The sequence below is a fragment of the Acipenser ruthenus genome, chromosome 14 (assembly GCF_902713425.1).
Source record: "Acipenser ruthenus chromosome 14, fAciRut3.2 maternal haplotype, whole genome shotgun sequence".
Lineage (NCBI taxonomy): Eukaryota > Metazoa > Chordata > Actinopteri > Acipenseriformes > Acipenseridae > Acipenser > Acipenser ruthenus.
The window spans coordinates 937,135-960,745 of record NC_081202.1 but is presented as its reverse complement, the minus strand read 5'-3'; the positions used below and the strand labels follow the sequence as shown (position 1 = coordinate 960,745).

General features: G+C 50.0%; 1 protein-coding gene across 3 annotated transcripts in view; it reads left to right on the top strand.

Moving 5' to 3' along the window:
• The first annotated feature begins 4,652 nt into the window (after positions 1-4,652).
• LOC117419831 (inactive histone-lysine N-methyltransferase 2E) overlaps positions 4,653-23,611 on the top strand; it is a 64,110-nt gene continuing 45,151 nt past the window's right edge. For all 3 annotated transcript variants that reach the window (XM_058985488.1, XM_058985486.1, XM_058985485.1), the window contains exons 1-2: positions 4,653-4,966; positions 22,441-22,625. In XM_058985488.1, the coding sequence (XP_058841471.1) occupies positions 22,555-22,625 (71 nt within the window). In that variant the 5' untranslated portion in view covers positions 4,653-4,966; positions 22,441-22,554. The remainder of the gene's footprint in view (positions 4,967-22,440; positions 22,626-23,611) is intronic.

Below are 23,611 nucleotides of genomic sequence, written 5' to 3'. Positions count from 1 at the left end.
GACTACACCACACTGCTACCCAGTATGTCTTTCGAGCCAGCGTGAGCAGTCACTCCACGCTCAGTATTGTACCTGGACGATAGTTATCTCTGGAGCCAGCGTGAGCAGTCACTCCACGCTCAGTATTGTACCTGGACGATAGTCATCTCTGGAGCCAGCGTGAGCAGTCACTCCACGCTCAGTATTGTACCTGGACGATAGTTATCTCTGGAGCCAGCGTGAGCAGTCACTCCACGCTCAGTATTGTACCTGGACGATAGTTATCTCTGGAGCCAGCGTGAGCAGTCACTCCACGCTCAGTATTGTACCTGGACGATAGTTATCTCTGGAGCCAGCGTGAGCAGTCACTCCACACTCAGTATTGTACCTGGACGATAGTTATCTCTCGAGCCAGCGTGAGCAGTCACTCCACGCTCAGTATTGTACCTGGACGATAGTTATCTCTGGAGCCAGCGTGAGCAGTCACTCCACGCTCAGTATTGTACCTGGACGATAGTTATCTCTGGAGCCAGCGTGAGCAGTCACTCCACGCTCAGTATTGTACCTGGACGATAGTTATCTCTGGAGCCAGCGTGAGCAGTCACTCCACGCTCAGTATTGTACCTGGACGATAGTTATCTCTGGAGCCAGCGTGAGCAGTCACTCCACGCTCAGTATTGTACCTGGACGATAGTTATCTCTCGAGCCAGCGTGAGCAGTCACTCCACGCTCAGTATTGTACCTGGACGATAGTTATCTCTGGAGCCAGCGTGAGCAGTCACTCCACGCTCAGTATTGTACCTGGACGATAGTTATCTCTGGAGCCAGCGTGAGCAGTCACTCCACGCTCAGTATTGTACCTGGACGATAGTTATCTCTGGAGCCAGCGTGAGCAGTCACTCCACGCTCAGTATTGTACCTGGACGATAGTTATCTCTGGAGCCAGCGTGAGCAGTCACTCCACGCTCAGTATTGTACCTGGACGATAGTTACCTCTGGAGCCAGCGTGAGCAGTCACTCCACGCTCAGTATTGTACCTGGACGATAGTTATCTCTGGAGCCAGCGTGAGCAGTCACTCCACGCTCAGTATTGTACCTGGACGATAGTCATCTCTGGAGCCAGCGTGAGCAGTCACTCCACGCTCAGTATTGTACCTGGACGATAGTTATCTCTGGAGCCAGCGTGAGCAGTCACTCCACGCTCAGTATTGTACCTGGACGATAGTTACCTCTGGAGCCAGCGTGAGCAGTCACTCCACGCTCAGTATTGTACCTGGACGATAGTTACCTCTGGAGCCAGCGTGAGCAGTCACTCCACGCTCAGTATTGTACCTGGACGATAGTTATCTCTGGAGCCAGCGTGAGCAGTCACTCCACGCTCAGTATTGTACCTGGACGATAGTCATCTCTGGAGCCAGCGTGAGCAGTCACTCCACGCTCAGTATTGTACCTGGACGATAGTTATCTCTGGAGCCAGCGTGAGCAGTCACTCCACGCTCAGTATTGTACCTGGACGATAGTTATCTCTGGAGCCAGCGTGAGCAGTCACTCCACGCTCAGTATTGTACCTGGACGATAGTTATCTCTGGAGCCAGCGTGAGCAGTCACTCCACGCTCAGTATTGTACCTGGACGATAGTTATCTCTCGAGCCAGCGTGAGCAGTCACTCTACGCTCAGTATTGTACCTGGACGATAGTTATCTCTGGAGCCAGCGTGAGCAGTCACTCCACGCTCAGTATTGTACCTGGACGATAGTTATCTCTGGAGCCAGCGTGAGCAGTCACTCCACGCTCAGTATTGTACCTGGACGATAGTTATCTCTGGAGCCAGCGTGAGCAGTCACTCCACGCTCAGTATTGTACCTGGACGATAGTTATCTCTCGAGCCAGCGTGAGCAGTCACTCCACGCTCAGTATTGTACCTGGACGATAGTTATCTCTCGAGCAAGCGTGAGCAGTCACTCCACGCTCAGTATTGTACCTGGACGATAGTTATCTCTGGAGCCAGCGTGAGCAGTCACTCCACGCTCAGTATTGTACCTGGACGATAGTTATCTCTGGAGCCAGCGTGAGCAGTCACTCCACGCTCAGTATTGTACCTGGACGATAGTTATCTCTGGAGCCAGCGTGAGCAGTCACTCCACGCTCAGTATTGTACCTGGACGATAGTTATCTCTGGAGCCAGCGTGAGCAGTCACTCCACGCTCAGTATTGTACCTGGACGATAGTTATCTCTGGAGCCAGCGTGAGCAGTCACTCCACGCTCAGTATTGTACCTGGACGATAGTTATCTCTGGAGCCAGCGTGAGCAGTCACTCCACGCTCAGTATTGTACCTGGACGATAGTTATCTCTGGAGCCAGCGTGAGCAGTCACTCCACGCTCAGTATTGTACCTGGACGATAGTTATCTCTGGAGCCAGCGTGAGCAGTCACTCCACGCTCAGTATTGTACCTGGACGATAGTTATCTCTGGAGCCAGTGTGAGCAGTCACTCCACGCTCAGTATTGTACCTGGACGATAGTTATCTCTCGAGCCAGCGTGAGCAGTCACTCCACGCTCAGTATTGTACCTGGACGATAGTTATCTCTGGAGCCAGCGTGAGCAGTCACTCCACGCTCAGTATTGTACCTGGACGATAGTTATCTCTGGAGCCAGCGTGAGCAGTCACTCCACGCTCAGTATTGTACCTGGACGATAGTTATCTCTGGAGCCAGCGTGAGCAGTCACTCCACGCTCAGTATTGTACCTGGACGATAGTTATCTCTGGAGCCAGCGTGAGCAGTCACTCCACGCTCAGTATTGTACCTGGACGATAGTTATCTCTGGAGCCAGCGTGAGCAGTCACTCCACGCTCAGTATTGTACCTGGACGATAGTTATCTCTGGAGCCAGCGTGAGCAGTCACTCCACGCTCAGTATTGTACCTGGACGATAGTTATCTCTGGAGCCAGCGTGAGCAGTCACTCCACGCTCAGTATTGTACCTGGACGATAGTTATCTCTGGAGCCAGCGTGAGCAGTCACTCCACGCTCAGTATTGTACCTGGACGATAGTTACCTCTGGAGCCAGCGTGAGCAGTCACTCCACGCTCAGTATTGTACCTGGACGATAGTTACCTCTGGAGCCAGCGTGAGCAGTCACTCCACGCTCAGTATTGTACCTGGACGATAGTTATCTCTGGAGCCAGCGTGAGCAGTCACTCCACGCTCAGTATTGTACCTGGACGATAGTCATCTCTGGAGCCAGCGTGAGCAGTCACTCCACGCTCAGTATTGTACCTGGACGATAGTTATCTCTGGAGCCAGCGTGAGCAGTCACTCCACGCTCAGAATTGTACCTGGACGATAGTTATCTCTGGAGCCAGCGTGAGCAGTCACTCCACGCTCAGTATTGTACCTGGACGATAGTTATCTCTGGAGCCAGCGTGAGCAGTCACTCCACGCTCAGTATTGTACCTGGACGATAGTTATCTCTCGAGCCAGCGTGAGCAGTCACTCTACGCTCAGTATTGTACCTGGACGATAGTTATCTCTGGAGCCAGCGTGAGCAGTCACTCCACGCTCAGTATTGTACCTGGACGATAGTTATCTCTGGAGCCAGCGTGAGCAGTCACTCCACGCTCAGTATTGTACCTGGACGATAGTTATCTCTGGAGCCAGCGTGAGCAGTCACTCCACGCTCAGTATTGTACCTGGACGATAGTTATCTCTGGAGCCAGCGTGAGCAGTCACTCCACGCTCAGTATTGTACCTGGACGATAGTTATCTCTGGAGCCAGCGTGAGCAGTCACTCCATGCTCAGTATTGTACCTGGACGATAGTTATCTCTGGAGCCAGCGTGAGCAGTCACTCCACGCTCAGTATTGTACCTGGACGATAGTTATCTCTCGAGCCAGCGTGAGCAGTCACTCCACGTTCAGTATTGTACCTGGACGATAGTTATGTTGGCAGCAGGTAAAGCGAGAGCCCATTGGTTCATAACTCAAAATATTCGGTTGTTGCCACAGAGTGAGAGAATCAGATCTTATTTTCTACTTCGCAAACTTCTCAAAATCCTTGCAAGTACTGTACTAGCAACCAGCTGTGTGCAATGACCAACCAATCAGGGGCCATCACATCCAAGACTGACAGCACGGCTGCCCAATAGGAGCCACTCCACAACTCATGGGCAGATAGATGTGCTGATGCAGAACTGAACTTGAATGAAAACTGAACTAATTAGTGCACTCCGAGACTGTTACAGGAACGAGGGAACTAGCGGTTATATTGAAGGCAAAGCAGCAAGGGGAAACAGAATTAAATGTTCTTACTAATATTTTCCTAATGTTAAGGAGGAAGTGCCTAGGCAGAATTGTGGATTATGCAAGTCACCCAAGAAAGAGTATAAGCCCTCATAAAGATGGCAGCCCCATTGGCTGTACATATTTTCCATTGGTTGTTTTGTTGGTTTGTGCGTGTGTTACCAAGTAGCCCCTCACAAATATGGCGTCGTTTTATTTCGCAGTGGGGAAACCAGCCGTTACCTAACCGCGCGTGTGCACGCACAGCAACGGCGGGGGCGCGCCTGCCCGCTCGCTGCCGGCGCCCCTGCGGTCGTGGGTGGGTGAACCCCGCGGGGTGTGGAGGCGGGGTCGGGGCAGGGGGGGCGGGGTCACGTCACTCCAGCCTGAGCCGCCATTTTTGCAACTAGGTAGGAGAGGAGACTCTGTGATAAGACAAGGAGAGAGACTAAAGAAAAGTCAAGCAATTACAACACGTTTCTCCGCAGAAAACCTCCAGATAGCGGGCTCGGGTTGAACTGCAGGAGCAGCTGTACGAGTCGGGGGGGTGTGTCTGGGGGCTGCTTGCTTGTTTCTCGTGTTTCTCTTTGTTATAGTAAAATCCGCAGTGGAGGTGGTGTATTGTTTTGGTTTTCCGGAGGCTCAGGAGGGGTTTTTTTTTCCCGACTCCCCTGTTTTGTTGACATTATCTCTTGTGGACATTTAAGGTAAGATATTTACTTTTTTACGTCAACATGTTTATCATAAAAAATAAATCAATAAAACGCTCACAAGTGCCGTGGGTCTCTCCGGGTGCACTGTGCGGTCTGTCTGTCAGCAGTGCTAGTAATGCTGTGTTACATGAACCTGGTGTAAACACTAAGAGTTTGTATTGTTGTTTCGTATTGTGTAAAACAGTAAGAGTTTGTATTGTTGTTTCGTATTGTGTAAAACAGTAAGAGTTTGTATTGTTGTTTCGTATTGTGTAAAACAGTAAGGGTTTCGTATTGTGTAAAACAGTAAGAGTTTCGTATTGTGTAAACAGCGTGCCAGTTCGTACGCTTGCTTGTTTATCTTCAAACCGAGGTGTTTCGTGGTGTTTTCTGTTGAATGAAACAAGGGCAGTAATGACATGGATTGTGGTTCATAAATATGGCGGGTTTATGGCGCTTGGTCTGACTTTATACAAACATATAGAAACAAATACTTCTAGCCTGCTGCCGCTTTTAAACCCCCCTCGCAGAGTCTAAATTCATGTTTGTTTTTAAATATGTCCGACTTTGCTTGTGTTTCACGTAAAATCATTTTTTTGAAGAACGAGATTATTTATAATCCTAAATCGTGCGTGCACTGTAATCTCCAGTCATTGTGACAAACGTGTGAGATATATATATAACGTGTGTAAATAATTTGCAAAGGCTATTTTTGGGAGCCTCCCTCGCTATTATGGAAATCGTATTTGAATTCTGAAGATAAGCTCTACTGCTGCAAATGTGGGGGAGGGGCGGCACATACTACATGTCATTATATTGAACACTGTCTGTATGGATGGAGACAATACAGTATAGCCACATAACTGGGACTTGGTACAAGTCTCCATTTTAAGCCAGATATCTTTGTGTACAAAATGAAAACACCTCCGGGTTTTAATAGCAATGAACGCCTGTTTTCACTCACCGCAAGAAAACAACAATCGCGCTCCTTTTGAATACAGGATTAGCGGTTTCTGTGGATTGATCGTTTCTTCTTCCTTATTGCAAGCACAGCTCCGTAGTTGTGCTATTGTTTTTGTAGTCGTACCAGTGAGGTGTTGTTAACGGTAATCGCTTGTGTGTGTGTAGTGGGTACAGTGGGTACAGTGAAAGCCCCTTCAGGGTTGTTTTAATGCGAGCTGTCCCTGATGGTAGTACAGTGTTACTTTTGTCCCCAGGAAAGTGCTGTAAAAATGGCGGCCCGGGCTTGATGTTGTGGTAATTGAATCAGTTTGGGTCTCCACACCCCTGCTTGTGTACGTGGGTCTATCACTGCAGCGTTTCACACATAATACATGATATTGAACACATCAAGCCGCTCTAGCTGGTTTCTAACAAGATGCGTCGTTTCTAAAGTCCCCGTTTTAGTTCTGCTTCTTTTCTCCATATAGCGTCTGGTCTATTTAAAACAGCGGGTCCCCGCCCCCTTAGAAAATGTACGCGTCCACACTGCTGTGTGTGTGTGGTAAAGACTGCTGCAAAAAATGACAGCCCCAGTATCCTCGCAGTACACCCTTCCCGTTTGGAGGAAACGCCTAAGAGAGCTTTAATCCCAGCGTTTCGACGTTTGCTATCTCGATATACAGTCGAATGACCTTTGTTTAAAAATAATTGTAGCAGAGTTTGCAGGTTATTGTTTTGACTTGGATTAGACAAAACACAAAAACACACTGCAGGTTTAGTCTGTGAGCAGGGGGGGGGGGGGTGTATTTATGTATGTATTTTATTTGGGGGGGGGGGGGGTGATGATGCAGTGCCAGAACTTACTGCTGATCAGTTGATTTGTTAAAAGGAACAAAAGGGGTTTTAGTATATTTAACACTCCAACTAAACAGGAAAAAATAAAACTGCATCCAAAATTGGAGACTTTACTGCCAGATTTTACAGATCAAGGCAGTGCTGTGACGGCTGCAGAGCAGGACTGGGCTGTAGGGGATCCGTGTCCAGATTGCTCAGCAGCTCCGAGCTGTGAGTGCAGTTGCTTACCAGAGATATAAAATGATCTCTTCGTCCGCACTGGAACAATCAGCAGAGACACACTTCCACAGTTAAACAGATTCATTTATTCTGCTTCAAATTCCTCAAAGATGAATGGTCAGTGCTGGCATGAGAGCTGTGGGGTTTTGTCTGGGGTCTTGTAGTACAGTCTTTGTTGGTGGCTGCTGCGGCAAAACCGGTGAACAGAATAACTATAGCACAGACCTGCCAATGATAGCACAGGATATTGTATTTGACGTAATTCATCTCTTTAATAGATCACAAGACCACGTGTGCATTTTCACAATTATCTTTTCTGAATCATTTTATTTAAAAGCACCATTCGGCAGGTTGTAATTTCTTTAACAAAATGTTTACCAGATTCAATCTCTATGAAATTCAACACTTGTTACTGGCTTGGCAGAGAGTAACAGTTAATTCTTAATTGCATTGTTGTAGTTTTTATAACTATCTTAAAAACATTAACAGCTAAATACTCTCCTGCGAGACTAACCCCCTCCGGTTACCCTACACTCCACCTGCAGGCAATCTCCTGCGAGACTAACCCCCTCAAGTGACCCTACACTCCACCTGCAGGCAATCTCCTGCGAGACTAACCCCCTCCGGAGACCCTACACTCCACCTGCAGGCAATCTCCTGCGAGACTAACCCCCTCAAGTGACCCTACACTCCACCTGCAGGCAATCTCCCTCGAGACTAACCCCCTCAAGTGACCCTACACTCCACCTGCAGGCAATCTCCTGCGAGACTAACCCCCTCAAGTGACCCTACACTCCACCTGCAGGCAATCTCCTGCGAGACTAACCCCCTCCGGAGACCCTACACTCCACCTGCAGGCAATCTCCTGCGAGACTAACCCCCTCAAGTGACCCTACACTCCACCTGCAGGCAATCTCCTGCGAGACTAACCCCCTCCGGAGACCCTACACTCCACCTGCAGGCAATCTCCTGCGAGACTAACCCCCTCAAGTGACCCTACACTCCACCTGCAGGCAATCTCCTGCGAGACTAACCCCCTCCGGAGACCCTACACTCCACCTGCAGGCAATCTCCTGCGAGACTAACCCCCTCAAGTGACCCTACACTCCACCTGCAGGCAATCTCCTGCGAGACTAACTCCCTCCGGAGACCCTACACTCCACCTGCAGGCAATCTCCCTCGAGACTAACCCCCTCCGGTTACCCTACACTCCACCTGCAGGCAATCTCCCTCGAGACTAACCCCCTCCAGTGACCCTACACTCCACCTGCAGGCAATCTCCCTCGAGACTAACCCCCTCCAGTGACCCTACACTCCACCTGCAGGCAATCTCCCGCGAGACTAACCCCCTCAAGTGACCCTACACTCCACCTGCAGGCAATCTCCTGCGAGACTAACCCCCTCCGGAGACCCTACACTCCACCTGCAGGCAATCTCCTGCGAGACTAACCCCCTCAAGTGACCCTACACTCCACCTGCAGGCAATCTCCCTCGAGACTAACCCCCTCAAGTGACCCTACACTCCACCTGCAGGCAATCTCCCTCGAGACTAACCCCCTCCGGTTACCCTACACTCCACCTGCAGGCAATCTCCCTCGAGACTAACCCCCTCCGGAGACCCTACACTCCACCTGCAGGCAATCTCCTGCGAGACCAACCCCCTCAAGTGACCCTACACTCCACCTGCAGGCAATCTCCTGCGAGACTAACCCCCTCCGGAGACCCTACACTCCACCTGCAGGCAATCTCCTGCGAGACTAACCCCCTCAAGTGACCCTACACTCCACCTGCAGGCAATCTCCCTCGAGACTAACCCCCTCAAGTGACCCTACACTCCACCTGCAGGCAATCTCCTGCGAGACTAACCCCCTCAAGTGACCCTACACTCCACCTGCAGGCAATCTCCTGCGAGACTAACCCCCTCCGGAGACCCTACACTCCACCTGCAGGCAATCTCCTGCGAGACTAACCCCCTCAAGTGACCCTACACTCCACCTGCAGGCAATCTCCCTCGAGACTAACCCCCTCAAGTGACCCTACACTCCACCTGCAGGCAATCTCCTGCGAGACCAACCCCCTCAAGTGACCCTACACTCCACCTGCAGGCAATCTCCCTCGAGACTAACCCCCTCAAGTGACCCTACACTCCACCTGCAGGCAATCTCCTGCGAGACTAACCCCCTCCGGAGACCCTACACTCCACCTGCAGGCAATCTCCTGCGAGACTAACCCCCTCCGGAGACCCTACACTCCACCTGCAGGCAATCTCCTGGACGTTCCCTGTGTGAAGTGCTAAACGTTTACACCAGTGCTGCACTCTGTTGTAAACAGGAGCGTCGCTTCATCTTCCCAGGGCCTGCACTGCTGAGAGCGCCCGGATCTCTGTTTCCAGTAGCAAACCGCTCCCTGTGCTGGTCATTTCTTCAGCAGCTCCAGTCTGATCTGCCTTCCCCACTGCAGCCTGGACAGGTGGCCAGCCCCCACCTCACCCCCCTGGATGTCAATGTGAAGATCACACACCCTCGGCCTCCCAGTCCCACAGCGTCTGTGCAGCAGGAGACACAAAGAGCTCTGTGGACAGCAGGCTTGCAGCGCTGCTGCTGGTTGATTGCAGCGTTGCACAGCTGGTGTGATTAGCTCTGATGAAAGCTCCTTTTTAGCTGCTTCTTGTGCTCTCATGTCCTGCTAGTGAGGGGTTGGGGGAGGGGGGTGGGGCGCTGTCTGGAGGCACCTGAAGTGTGAAGTCCTGGTCGGGGGTTAATGTAGGGTTTTAAAGAGCTCTGAGAATTGAGATTTGTTTTAAGGGTGCCACATTTAAAAGTGTGCAGTACATACGCCTGCCGTCTGCCCTAGAACATGTTTATCTGTTGGATTTGTAATGCTTTAACCACAAATGAGACGTCCGAGTGGCTTCATTAAATGGCTCACGGTGCTGAGTTGAATCACACAATTGCGGAAATGTTAAGTTTTACTTTCTTTGCTTGTTTCCGGCACAAATGTGTAAACGTGGCTGACGTACTGATTGGTGTAAATCTGATACTCCGAGTCCTATTGGTGCAGTGTTTAGTGAAGGCTTTTGTAAATGCATGGGAAGCCTGCAGTGAGTGTGCCAAGCTGGCTTTCTGTTCTAAGGTCTGTGGCAGCTCCGCTAATAGCAGTAACAGCGAGACGTGTGTGTTTGTGTGTGTGTGGGAGAGGGAGAGGGAGAGGGAGAGAGAGAGAGAGAGAGAGAGAGAGAGAGAGGAGGCTCTGTCAATGCCGCTTGCTCTGTCTGAAGCAACTCAATCACTCTAGCGTTTGCATCAGTCGGAGAAGTTTTGTAGTGTTTTATGCAGTACTTTTAGTTTTCAATGTTTTGTATCTGTAGCGTAAGGCAGTGAAATACAAGAGGTAATTCTTGCATGTTGAAAGAAAGACATTGTTGTGTTTAATCAGATTCTGTGGCAATACACATTCTGTTCTGGATTTTAAACACTCTGCTAGTTTGGTGTTGGATCCATTTTTTTGGAGGTTTTAATGTGGTTGCCCAACAGCAGGGTATTACATTAAAAAATGTGTTTTGCTGTGAAATGGTATGCAGATTGCAGACATGCAGTTAAACATTGTAGCTGGTCAGCTAGAATACTTCTCCCTGTTTCAGCCTGCTGGCTACAGACAGGGAAGCCAGAGTGTCATGGCTGGCAGTGCACTACACTTGAAACGTGGTATGACTGAGGCTTTGTCTTGAAGTCCGAGGCCATAGTTAGTTGTCTCCTGATTCCATTGTAAGATTATAGTAAATAAAAAAAATAATACAAAGAAAAATACTTCTTAGTTTTTAAAGAGTTAGAAGAAGCTGATGGAAAGAAAGAAAAAAATAAATAAATAACTTCAGCTTTTATGTATTTTTATTTTCTCAAACCAATTTGATAATGGATCACGTGCCATGTTAATAATTTACAGGCAGAGTTTTCGAGCAGTACTTCTGAACTTTGGTATCAGCAGCAGCTGCCCTGCTGGACACTTACCTGTGTGTGTGTGTGTCTGTGTTTGCGTGTGCGTGTGTGTGTCTCTGTGTGTGTGTCTCTGTGTGTGTCTCTGTGTTTGCGTGTGCGTGTGTCTCTGCGTGTGTGTGTCTCTGTGTTTGCGTGTGCGTGTGTCTCTGTTTGCGTGTGCGTGTGTCTCTGTTTGCGTGTGTGTGTCTCTGTGTGTCTCTGTTTGCGTTTGTGTCTCTCTGTGTGTGTGTGTGTGTGTGTGTGTGTGTGTGTGCGCGAACCCGCGCCCTGGAGGAAACTGCAGTCCAGCAAGAGTTAGGTCTATCAGACAAAAGTTCAGAGCGCCTGATCTTGTTGTAGCCATGTTGGCCCATACTGCAGATAAACAAGCCCCTGTCCCTCCTAAGCCAGCACAATCCCACCTCCATAAAATCAGCCTACGCTTCCAGAGACAGCAGTGAGCTCGCACTGTGAGTGCATTCCTCAGCCCCAAGATAATTGTTCCAACACGTAGCTGAGTTTCCGGCAGTCTGAGACTAAGAAAGCAAAACTGAGCACAAGTCCCAACTTTTAGTGTTTGAGCAGCGCTGGAAATAGCCAGGTGGCATTGGCAGTGACAAGAACAGAGCAGAGACTCTCTGCTTGAATTGGATTGCATCAGGGATTGCAATCACTAAGTGCCTGGCAATTTGTGAACGATACATTGCAGGCCGTGCTGTACCGGGCAGAGACTGTAATAACCTGGTACATTGCAGACCGTGCTGTACCGGACAGAGACTGTAATAACCTGGTACATTGCAGGCCGTGCTGTACCGGGCAGAGACTGTAATAACCTGGTACATTGCAGGCCGTGCTGTACCGGGCAGAGACTGTAATAACCTGGTACATTGCAGGCCGTGCTGTACCGGGCAGAGACTGTAATAACCCGGTACATTGCAGACCGTGCTGTACCGGGCAGAGACTGTAATAACCTGGTACATTGCAGACCGTGCTGTACCGGGCAGAGACTGTAATAACCTGGTACATTGCAGACCGTGCTGTACCGGACAGAGACTGTAATAACCTGGTACATTGCAGGCCGTGCTGTACCGGGCAGAGACTGTAATAACCTGGTACATTGCAGACCGTGCTGTACTGGGCAGAGACTGTAATAACCTGGTACATTGCAGGCCGTGCTGTACCGGACAGAGACTGTAATAACCTGGTACATTGCAGACCGTGCTGTACCGGACAGAGACTGTAATAACCTGGTACATTGCAGACCGTGCTGTACCGGGCAGAGACTGTAATAACCTGGTACATTGCAGGCCGTGCTGTACCGGACAGAGACTGTAATAACCTGGTACATTGCAGACCGTGCTGTACCGGACAGAGACTGTAATAACCTGGTACATTGCAGACCGTGCTGTACCGGGCAGAGACTGTAATAACCTGGTACATTGCAGACCGTGCTGTACCGGGCAGAGACTGTAATAACCCAGGTGACTAGGTCTGATTTGTGAGGCTTGTTAACGGGAGATGCATCTCTTACTGGGTAATAGGGTGTGAGTAGCTGGTCTGTGCTCCAAATGGAAGGGACAGACAGCGATGACTGACTGAGGCAGGTTTCTGCTGCAACTTAAATACTTTGATACTGGAATAAATTGCTGTCTGGAATTCAGTGTGGCTTTAACATTGGATATCTGATGGAGGTTGGCCCTCAATGACGGTGAGCAGCTGCAAGCAGCCTGTGCTGCTCCAGGCCATTACTGTTTCTACAGCCATGAAAATACCTGTGTGTTCAAACCATGTCCACTCCACTGCACTGCACTGCACTGCAGCATGATAAAACACAGTGCGTTCAAACTGCAAACAAACTCCAGGCTCCCCTCTCCTGCCCCTTTTATTGTTATATAACGAGAGGGTGGCAGCTGATCAGAGTGCCTTTATCACTTGGTTACAAATGAGAGGAGGCTGTGTGCTGCAGTCCATCGATGCTCATCAGGTTCCTAGTATCTGCTTGATGTCTAAACTGTCAGGTTCTTAAAAAGATCCCCATGATTCAGGATCAACAACATGGCCCTGCTTTCATGGTCATGGAGTCATTCTTCACTTTTCCTCTGTATATTGTGATATGTATTTATTATTTCTATTCCCAGTTTCTTTCTCAGGCGATTGATTGCTTTTCTGCAGGAAAGGGAATCCAGGGCTTCTCCTTAAACAGAAGGGATGCACGAGAAGCTTGTAAGATCAGACCGCCTTTACATCCCTGCCAAAAGCCAGCCGGCTCGTTCACGGAGTTCAGGCTCAAGCCGAGACGCACAGTGTAATCTGAGTGGGGCTAGCGCAGATGGCAATGGGTTTCTGCATTCCCTTGAAGGGTCCTGTGTTGATAAGCATTAGTAAGAGCCCAGTAACTGGGGGCTACATTGTTTCTGCAGGGATGGCTCTGCTGTTTGCTACCCCAGGTTTCTGCATACTGACACATGCTGCACCTTTCTCCTGTCGGCAGTACTTGGAGCAAAGCAGCCGGACCTGGTGCATGTTCTTTATCTTTCTAGGAATGTGATGCCACACCTCTTGTGTGGTAAAGAGCAGGCATTGCCACACTGCTCCTGACCGCCTCGGCTAGTAACAGCCTGCCAAAGCTCTTGGTCATTTTTATAAAGAAAAGCACGCTGACGTTCTGGAAAATGCTTCACAGAATTGGCCTGTGTGTTGGTCCGGTTGTTGCTTCTGCTCATGAATGTGTTTCTACAAGGTGCTGAGGCACAGGCTGGTTGAGAGACGGTTTCTGTGTTTGAGTCGGACGCTCGTAAAGATCAGCCTGATGCAAGAACAGTCATGTTGTGCTTTGGTTGTGTTCCGAGCAGACCTGGTTTACAGAGCCCTTGAATTGCAGTCTTCAGGGTTAACGCTGGCTGTTCATCAGGACGCCCCTGTTACGTTCTAATGCTTTGAATTAGAAGTCTAACTACAGATCCTGTAATCATAACTGTGTGGAGTGGTGCGTGTATTCATTCCCACAAGATGTCTTGAGTGTCGTATATCAAGGCATGCAGTAACGCTTGGAGAATGATCCTATTGATTGCTGTGTCTTCGTCCAGTTCCAGTTCCGGGTCAGAGGCACTGCTGTTGCAGAAGGAAGGGGGAGGGACCTGTTTGTAATTCCCTCAGGATTCAGCACAGCTTCCCAGGCAAGGGGGGTCATGAGAAGATGTGACGGAATGCAATCTCCTCAGATGGTGTGTTGAGTGAGGGTGCTGGTGCTCTGCTTCAGAGTTACATTCATAACAATGTGAGCATGTTAAGCTGAAGCAATGCCAGCCTGTCTCCGTTCATTATTCATGTAAATGTTTACCATGCAGAATTGGGTCTTATTGTGTGATTTATAGAGTGGAGCCTGGGACAGTGCATGCAAGTAAAACATGACCCCAGGAGAATGTGCTGTTCCTGAATATTGCAGTGTAATGGGCTTAATGGGTAGCTGGGTTATGAGTTCTTAGTAGACGGGTTTTGTTTGCACTTCCTGTTACGCAGTAGGAGTGGCCAACTGTCGGTGCAAAGGGCGATTCATTTTTGAGAGGCCAGGGAATGTTTAGATCAGCTGGTAGAGTGAGCAGACCGTATCCATGCATTGTGGAGTGAAGCGCTGTGTAGAGAGGATTATTGAAGCAGCAGGGGTGGCTGACTGTCTCTCTCCCTGCTGTATCTCACTAGAGATCAGTGCTCGCTGTCCACTGTTGGTAAAGGGGACTGAACCCTTCCTACCTTTTTTCTTTACAGTTGAGAGAGCGTCCCTCCCCTCACTCCCCCTTGCTTGGACACACGGACCTGTGCTAACTTGTGCCAACGGGGGGGGGAAAGACAAGGCAGACTCGTCCGCTTAAACTGCGGCGTCCGCGGCTCTCCGTCGGACCCCCTGCTTTCCTCATGGCTGCTCTGCGGCTGGACGTCAACTCCCAGACTAACAGCCACGCTCCTGTCTGGCTCAACTTTACATCCTAGTGGCATACATGTGCACTGGACTTGGACTGATGTGTTTAATGCTTGTTTTTCCAGTAGCTGCCTTGATACCGGAAGCAGAACAGGACAATGTGATGGGTGTAGAAAGCTTGTTTGTGTGGTGATTGTGTACTTGGGGAGAGGTGGGTTCAAGTGCATGGCAAGGCTGTTGGCAGTGACTGCACAGTGTTGTGTGAACTTTTAGTGTATCTTTGTATGGAATAATTCACTGTAAAATGTAAGATGATATGGCTGGATCTGAATAGAAATGGGAAAACCTACCTGTAAAGCCTCACTTTGAATGACTTTAAAATGTGAACAGTGATCCATGCATCCTTTTTCACGAGGCTCGGATCACTGCTTGTTTTCTTGGTAAATCTGACATTGTTCTACATGTTCTATTGAAATGTATTCAATGCTAACGAACAATAAAAGTTGTATTTATGTAGAAGTGATTAAAGCTGTCCAGATCCCTGCAGTGCTTGTGCTGTGTTAGGTGCTGGAGCTGCATTGCAAGCTCACGTTGACGTGTTTGAAAGGGTCTCTCCAGCTCCAGCATGCTCTGCTGAGGTTTCCTGACAGGATGAAAAGAATCCCTTCTCTCGCCAGCGCTGCACTTCGAGATCCAGGGCCTCCTACACTACGGCAGCGCTTCTTCCTTTGAAATGGCATCTGTTTGAGCATTCTCCATTTGACTCATTCAGAAGAACATGAGGCTGGTGGACCGCTGCATTGCTGTGACTGAGGGTAGTGTTGGAGTTCATGCATCAGAAACATTGCTGACCCACAGGGGCGTGCTCTGCATTATGAGAGCCACCCATTGCAGCACAGAGCTTGGTTTGAAATTCTAATTTCAATGTGGATCTGCTTGTTCTAGAATGTATGTAATGGGGTGGTGGGGTTTTATATCTGTTAGTTTCAGATATGTAAGTTAGTGTCTAGGTATCTGTCCAGCTAATCAATATAGGCAACTGCATGTCTTGTTATTGATGGAGCCGTTGGTTTGAATTGCAGTCCAGAGTGCTCTCCTGGCTAACTGCCTGTCTGTTGTGTGAGTTATGTTGAGTTTGCTCTTGTGTGATAAACACTGAGCTCCCTCCCACTCTGCTGATTGGCAAGAGCAAGCAACAGCTCATTAATAATATCTGGGGGGCTGGCCACATATGTTTGGCTTTGCTTTTATAGTGTCAGATCCATAGAGAGCCGCTGCTAGCAGCCACCCCTTTGTTTAGTGACCCTCCTGACTGTGCAGTGCAGCAGCAGGTCTGCTTCTCACAGCCGCTGCTAGCAGCCACCCCTTTGTTTAGTGACCCTCCTGACTGTGCAGTGCAGCAGCAGGTCTGCTTCTCACAGCCGCTGCTAGCAGTCACCCCTTTGTTTAGTGACCCTCCTGACTGTGCAGTGCAGCAGCAGGTCTGCTTCTCACAGCCGCTGCTAGCAGCCACCCCTTTGTTTAGTGACCCTCCTGACTGTGCAGTGCAGTGTAGTGCAGTGCAGTAGCGGGTCTGCTTCTCACAGCCGCTGCTAGCAGCCACCCCTTTGTTTAGTGACCCTCCTGACTGTGCAGTGCAGTGTAGTGCAGTGCAGTAGCGGGTCTGCTTCTCACAGCCGCTGCTAGCAGCCACCCCTTTGTTTAGTGACCCTCCTGACTGTGCAGTGCAGTGTAGTGCAGTGCAGTAGCGGGTCTGCTTCTCACAGCCGCTGCTAGCAGCCACCCCTTTGTTTAGTGACGCTCCTGACTGTGCAGTGCAGCAGCAGGTCTGCTTCTCACAGCCGCTGCTAGCAGCCACCCCTTTGTTTAGTGACGCTCCTGACTGTGCAGTGCAGCAGCAGGTCTGCTTCTCACAGCCGCTGCTAGCAGCCACCCCTTTGTTTAGTGACGCTCCTGACTGTGCAGTGCAGCAGCAGGTCTGCTTCTCACAGCCGCTGCTAGCAGCCACCCCTTTGTTTAGTGACGCTCCTGACTGTGCAGTGCAGCAGCAGGTCTGCTCCTCACAGCCGCTGCTAGCAGCCACCCCTTTGTTTAGTGATGCTCCTGACTGTGCAGTGCAGCAGCAGGTCTGCTTCTCACAGCCGCTGCTAGCAGTCACCCCTTTGTTTTAGTGACCCTCCTGACTGTGCAGTGCAGTGCAGAGCAGTGCAGCAGCAGGTCTGCTTCTCACAGCCGCTGCTAGCAGCCACCCCTTTGTTTAGTGACGCTCCTGACTGTGCAGTGCAGCAGCAGGTCTGCTTCTCACAGCCGCTGCTAGCAGTCACCCCTTTGTTTAGTGACCCTCCTGACTGTGCAGTGCAGTGCAGTGCAGTGCAGTAGCGGGTCTGCTTCTCACAGCCGCTGCTAGCAGCCACCCCTTTGTTTAGTGACCCTCCTGACAGTGCAGTGCAGTGCAGTGCAGTAGCGGGTCTGCTTCTCACAGCCGCTGCTAGCAGCCACCCCTTTGTTTAGTGACCCTCCTGACAGTGCAGTGCAGTGCAGTGCAGTGCAGTAGCGGGTCTGCTCCTCACAGCCTCTGCTAGCAGTCACCCCTTTGTTTAGTGACGCTCCTGACTGTTCATGTTGGTCTAAGGATTGTTCTGTGTTATTTTTTTTGTGCTTTCCGGCTTGCTCTCTCTTTTCTTGCAGCGGGTTCCACAGTGTTTCTTTTAGTTGTAAGTTTGCCGAGTGCTGCTCTAATCGCAGTCTTTCACACCTTGTGTAACAGTTTGTAGAAGATGATAAAAGTGGGTGTACCACCGCTGCTGCACTGATAAATATAATCTGTGCTGTGAGCTCTATCGTTGCTAGGAGGAGGTTCCAATTCTGCATTGAAATCGGTTGGAACAGCATCCTGCACACCGGCTATTTCATGAAGTGGTTCAGATAGTGTTTTTTTTTAACATTTTAAACAGAAAATCTGTTTCTAATGTTGGTGGTGATATTTTTTCATTCACTTCTATACTGGATAGTCCAGCAGGACCAATGAAAATGACCCAGGTAATAAATAATTAATAATTAATTAATAATAATAATAATAATAATAATAATAATAATAATAATAATAATAATAATAATAATAATAATAATAATAATAATAATAATTGTTTATTTAGCAGACGCCTTTATCCAAGGCGACTTACAGAGACTAGGGTGTGTGAACTATGCATCAGCTGCAGAGTCACTTACAACTACATCTCACCCGAAAGACGGAGCACAGGGAGGTTCAGTGACTCGCTCAGGGTCACACGACGAGTCAGTGGCTGAGGTGGGATTTGAACCAGGGACCTCCTAGTTTACAAGCCCTTTTCTTTAACCACTGGACCACACAGCCACAGCAAAATAACAAACAAAACCAGAAAAAAACTAAATACATTTTTACCAAAACCAGTTCTCCATAGACCTGAAACTACCCAGCCCTGAGAAACAAACCAGTACCGTCCTGCCTCTGTGCATCAGTTGTTCAGGCAGGTACAGTCCAGTCCAGGCCTTCTCTGCAGTGTAGATGAATGTGTTTAATAAGATGTCACTGTGGCAGGTTACAGTCTCTGCCGAATAAACCATTCCAGCAGTGTGGATAGACAGCCGCTCTCTCGTTCCTGGGTGTAGAAGAGGAAGCTGGCTCGCTCGTGGGATCGGAGGACGTCCGCTGAACCTTCAGTTTTCCTGAGCTGTGTGGGGAATTGCTGCGGTGAGGGGGAGAGAATCCGGGGTAAAATAATTGGGTGCTCTAAATTTCAAAAATAAATAAAACGTTTGATGTTGTTTTGACATTACTCTGAAGAAGACATTCTGGGAAATGCTTCTACTACTACAGCCTGTGGACAACCACCATAGCCATCTACAAACAGCGGGGGAGAAGAAACAACAGCTGGAAATGTGTTAAAATGGGTTTTTTAATGTGGCGGCTCATACTACAGAGTAACTGGCCACACTGGAAACTGGTTTCTACAGTGAAGGATCAGGGGACCCCTTAACAAGAGGAGATGTCAGCTGACTTGTGTGCCTTAATTAAAGTGCAGTCTCACGGGATGAGGTGCTGCAGTAACATTAATACACGCAGACAGACAGACACACACAAATACATATACATGAAGCACAATGTTATTGTTTAGCTGTTGTAGAAGAAGAAATGCAGAGCTCCGATGGTTCTCTTGTGCAGCGCAGCCCAGCGGAGCTCCGGTGGATCTCTTGTGCAGCGCAGCCCCGCGGAGCACCGGTGGATCTCTTGTGCAGCGCAGCCCCGCGGAGCTCCGGTGGATCTCTTGTGCAGCGCAGCTCCGGTGGTTCTCTTGTGCAGCGCAGCCCCGCGGAGCTCCGGTGGATCTCTTGTGCAGCGCAGCTCCGGTGGTTCTCTTGTGCAGCGCAGCCCCGCGGAGCACCTGGAGCTCCGGTGGATCTCTTGTGCAGCGCTGCTCCGGTGGTTCTCTTATGCAGCGCAGCCCCACGGAGCACCTGGAGCTCCGGTGGATCTCTTGTGCAGTGCAGCTGCGCGGAGCTCCGGTGGATCTCTTGTGCAGCGCAGCCCCCGGAGCTCCGGTGGTTCTCTTGTGCAGCGCAGTCCCCGGAGCTCCGGTGGTTTTCTTGTGCAGCGCAGCTCTGGTGGTTCTCTTGTGCAGCGCAGCTGCGCGGAGCTCCGGTGGATCTCTTGTGCAGCGCAGCCCCCGGAGCTCCGGTGGATCTCTTGTGCAGCGCAGCTCTGGTGGTTCTCTTGTGCAGCGCAGCCCCCGGAGCTCCGGTGGTTCTCTTGTGCAGCGCAGCCCCCGGAGCTCCGGTGGTTCTCTTGTGCAGCGCAGTCCCCGGAGCTCCGATGGTTCTCTTGTGCAGCGCAGCCCCGCGGAGCTCCGGTGGATCTCTTGTGCAGCGCAGCTCCGCGGAGCTCCGCGGAGCTCCGGTGGATCTCTTGTGCAGCGCAGCCCTGCGGAGCTCCGGTGGATCTCTTGTGCAGCGCAGCTCCGGTGGTTCTCTTGTGCAGCGCAGGCCCCGGAGCTCCGGTGGTTCTCTTGTGCAGGGTAGCCCCCGGAGCTCCAGTGGATCTCTTGTGCAGCGCAGCCCCCGGAGCTCCGGTGGATCTCTTGTGCAGCGCAGCTCCGGTGGATCTCTTGTGCAGCGCAGCCCCGCGGAGCTCCGGTGGATCTCTTGTGCAGCGCAGCCCCGCGGAGCTCCGGTGGATCTCTTGTGCAGCGCAGCCCCCGGAGCTCCGGTGGTTCTCTTGTGCAGCGCAGCCCCCGGAGCTCCAGTGGTTCTCTTGTGCAGCGCAGCCCCCGGAGCTCCGGTGGATCTCTTGTGCAGCGCAGCTCCGGTGGATCTCTTGTGCAGCGCAGCCCCGCGGAGCTCCGGTGGATCTCTTGTGCAGCGCAGCTCCGGTGGATCTCTTGTGCAGCGCAGCCCCCGGAGCTCCGGTGGTTCTCTTGTGCAGCGCAGCCCCCGGAGCTCCGGTGGTTCTCTTGTGCAGCGCAGCCCCCGGAGCTCCGGTGGTTCTCTTGTGCAGCGCAGCCCCGCGGAGCTCCCGTGGTTCTCTTGTGCAGCGCAGCCCCCGGAGCTCCAGTGGATCTCTTGTGCAGCGTTGTCATGGCAGCTGGGGTGTGGGAGCACCGGGAAGGGGGCTACATTTGTTAATATCTGAATGTAAAGGGGTCTTTGTAGACAATGACCCGTGTCATTACACACAAACTCCATGGTGACCTAGCACAGCAACGCGCTGTAAGCCTAGATTTTGTCTCCTTGTTTTTATGACTTTTTTTTTAATGATTTTATTTTATTATAATAGGCCTAATACAAAAAAAATCAACTGGATTGATAATTCTACTATAAAACTTGCAAGTGGCTAGTGAATGTCTTCATTAAAATAATACAATATAGCAATGAAGCAACAAATATAAAAATGAATGCAGCTTAATGATTGTAATGGTTTCCCCTTCATTGTTCGTCTCTGTGTAACTTTAAAAGAACCCAGGCTGTCCTGTGCTCTGTATGGTGGATAATAATAATAATAATAATAATAATAATAATAATAATAATAATAATAATAATAATAATAATAATAGTGATTAGATCTGTCTCTGTGACACACAGCAGCTTTACAGAGAACAGGGCCGCTGCCACACAGGATGCATCTCTTTCTCTCCAGCACCTCCTAGAGGCCTTTTTGGTTTGTGCAAGTTAACCATCTGCTTACAACTCTGGCCAAACCTGCAGTTAGAAATGTATGGAGGGGTTAGAGAGGATGGAGACGAACGCTGCTACTGCATTAACCCAGCGCAGCACTGTCAGCTGCTACTGCATTAACCCAGCGCAGCACTGTCAGCTGCTACTGCATTAACCCAGCGCAGCACTGTCAGCTGCTACTGCATTAACCCAGCGCAGCACTGTCAGCTGCTACTGCATTAACCCAGCGCAGCACTGTCCGCTGCTACTGCATTAACCCAGCGCAGCACTGTCAGCTGCTACTGCATTAACCCAGCGCAGCACTGTCAGCTGCTACTGCATTAACCCAGCGCAGCACTGTCAGCTGCTACTGCATTAACCCAGCGCAGCACTGTCAGCTGCTACTGCATTAACCCAGCGCAGCACTGTCAGCTGCTACTGCATTAACCCAGCGCAGCACTGTCAGCTGCTACTGCATTAACCCAGCGCAGCACTGTCAGCTGCTACTGCATTAACCCAGCGCAGCACTGTCAGCTGCTACTGCATTAACCCAGCGCAGCACTGTCAGCTGCTACTGCATTAACCCAGCACAGCACTGTCAGCTTGCAGTCACCCTGTGAGAAAGGGCAGAGCTGGAAGAAAGTGGGCTGGTTGTGCTCTGACACTGCCAATCATTGTGAAGATTTTCCGTTCCTCCACGCCAGCCTGTCACAGCTGACAGTGCAGTCAGCACAGCATGATTATAATATTATAATATCCACCTCTATAAATAACAGGCCTGTGCTGTTAAGCAGCTTGGGAAAAGAAATCCAGCACTGTTTACATCAGTGTTCTCATGGGTGCGGCTGCGTCATGTGCCTGCCTGCCTGCCTGCCTTTCCATTGTCCTTCTGTCATTTACAGGACATAGAAACATGCATGGAAATTCTCCATAAATAAATTCATTGATGTAATCCTCGTGCATGTCTCAGTTTTGCATTGTTTTTTTTATTTGTATTATCTGTTATTTGGCAGTCATTTTTTTTCTCTGAATAGTTTTACAGAAAAGCTAATGCAGCTGGAATCTAGATCCAATTTCGACATTTTGTGGATTATCAAGGCATTGCATTGAAAGTCCTCCCCTCCTCTCTTTTATAATGTAAATGCTCCATAGCATTTCTGATAACCAGACCCACAGCTGTTAACCTGTCTTCTGTGTGACTTCACTTCAGCAGCACCTTGCAAATGAGCGATGGGTCATTGATTGTGTGCCACTGTATGTATTGTTGTTGCAGTAGTGTGTGTGGGGGTACACTGTGTGCACAGTACTGCACTTTGAATTGATCTGTGCTTTTCTCTCCCCTGTAATGCAGTGTTGTGATGATCACTAACCTTGTCTCTCCCCTTGTGTCTCTGCAGGCTTTGTGGATGCACTTAGATGTTTGCAATGAGCACTGTGGCTGGCATGCCTCAGTGTTTTGGATACCAATGCTTAGGACCCCGTAGGAATCGAATTTTTCAGACGCGAACGTCATGAGCATAGTGATCCCGATTGGGGTTGACACAACAGGAACCTCATACTTGGAAATGGCTGCAGGTTCAGAGTGAGTACAGTGTTTCTGTTTGTTTCTGCTGTCCTGCCACCTCTGAATGCATTGCTCTCAGGATAGGGTTTTCCTGAAATTCATCTGCAACTTTACTACTGAATCACGAGTACAGTCTGAGCAACTTGCATCCTGTACAAGCTGCTTGAGATCATGGAAAGGGCTTGTATTAAGCAGTTTACAAATAAGGGGTTTACATAGAAACTGCAGTAATAAATGTACTGCGGTTATGAAACACATTGTCAGCTATAGCAAGTATACTCATTATGACAATGTAAACCTTGCTTAACGATGGGCTCTCATCACACGGCTAATTTGGCAGCCACATTTGAGGTTGGGTGGCTTTCAAGATCCAAGCTGCCAAGGTAGGACTCGGTGCCAGTTTGCATTGAGATCAAACTGTTTAGACGTGGAAGTGACCAAATTGAGAACAGTGAAAGGGAAGAGAGGCACCTGAGGGGACGAGTCTTCAGTACAGTACACAGAAATGTTGCACACTTGTCGTCTCACACACAGAAATGCTGTAGTGCATCAAAAACATAACAACACTAATGGAGGGCTTCTCCTCATGAGGGCTTTCTTTGAGCGGTTACAGAAATACCCATTCTGATTATATAAGGTTAAACTGGTTTAAGATGTTTAATCCTTGAGTTTATACAGACCCTAACCCCCTGGTTGTGAGCCCTCCCTTGAGAGCATGGTCACTGCAGCTTTCCATGGCGGAGCGTGGTCACTGCAGCTTTCCATGGCGGAGCGTGGTCACTGCAGCTTTCCATGGCGGAGCGTGGTCACTGCAGCTTTCCATGGCGGAGCGTGGTCACTGCAGCTTTCCATGGCGGAGCGTGGTCACTGCAGCTTTCCATGGCGGAGCGTGGTCACTGCAGCTTTCCATGGCGGAGCGTGGTCACTGCAGCTTTCCATGGCGGAGCGTGGTCACTGCAGCTTTCCATGGCGGAGCGTGGTCACTGCAGCTTTCCATGGCGGAG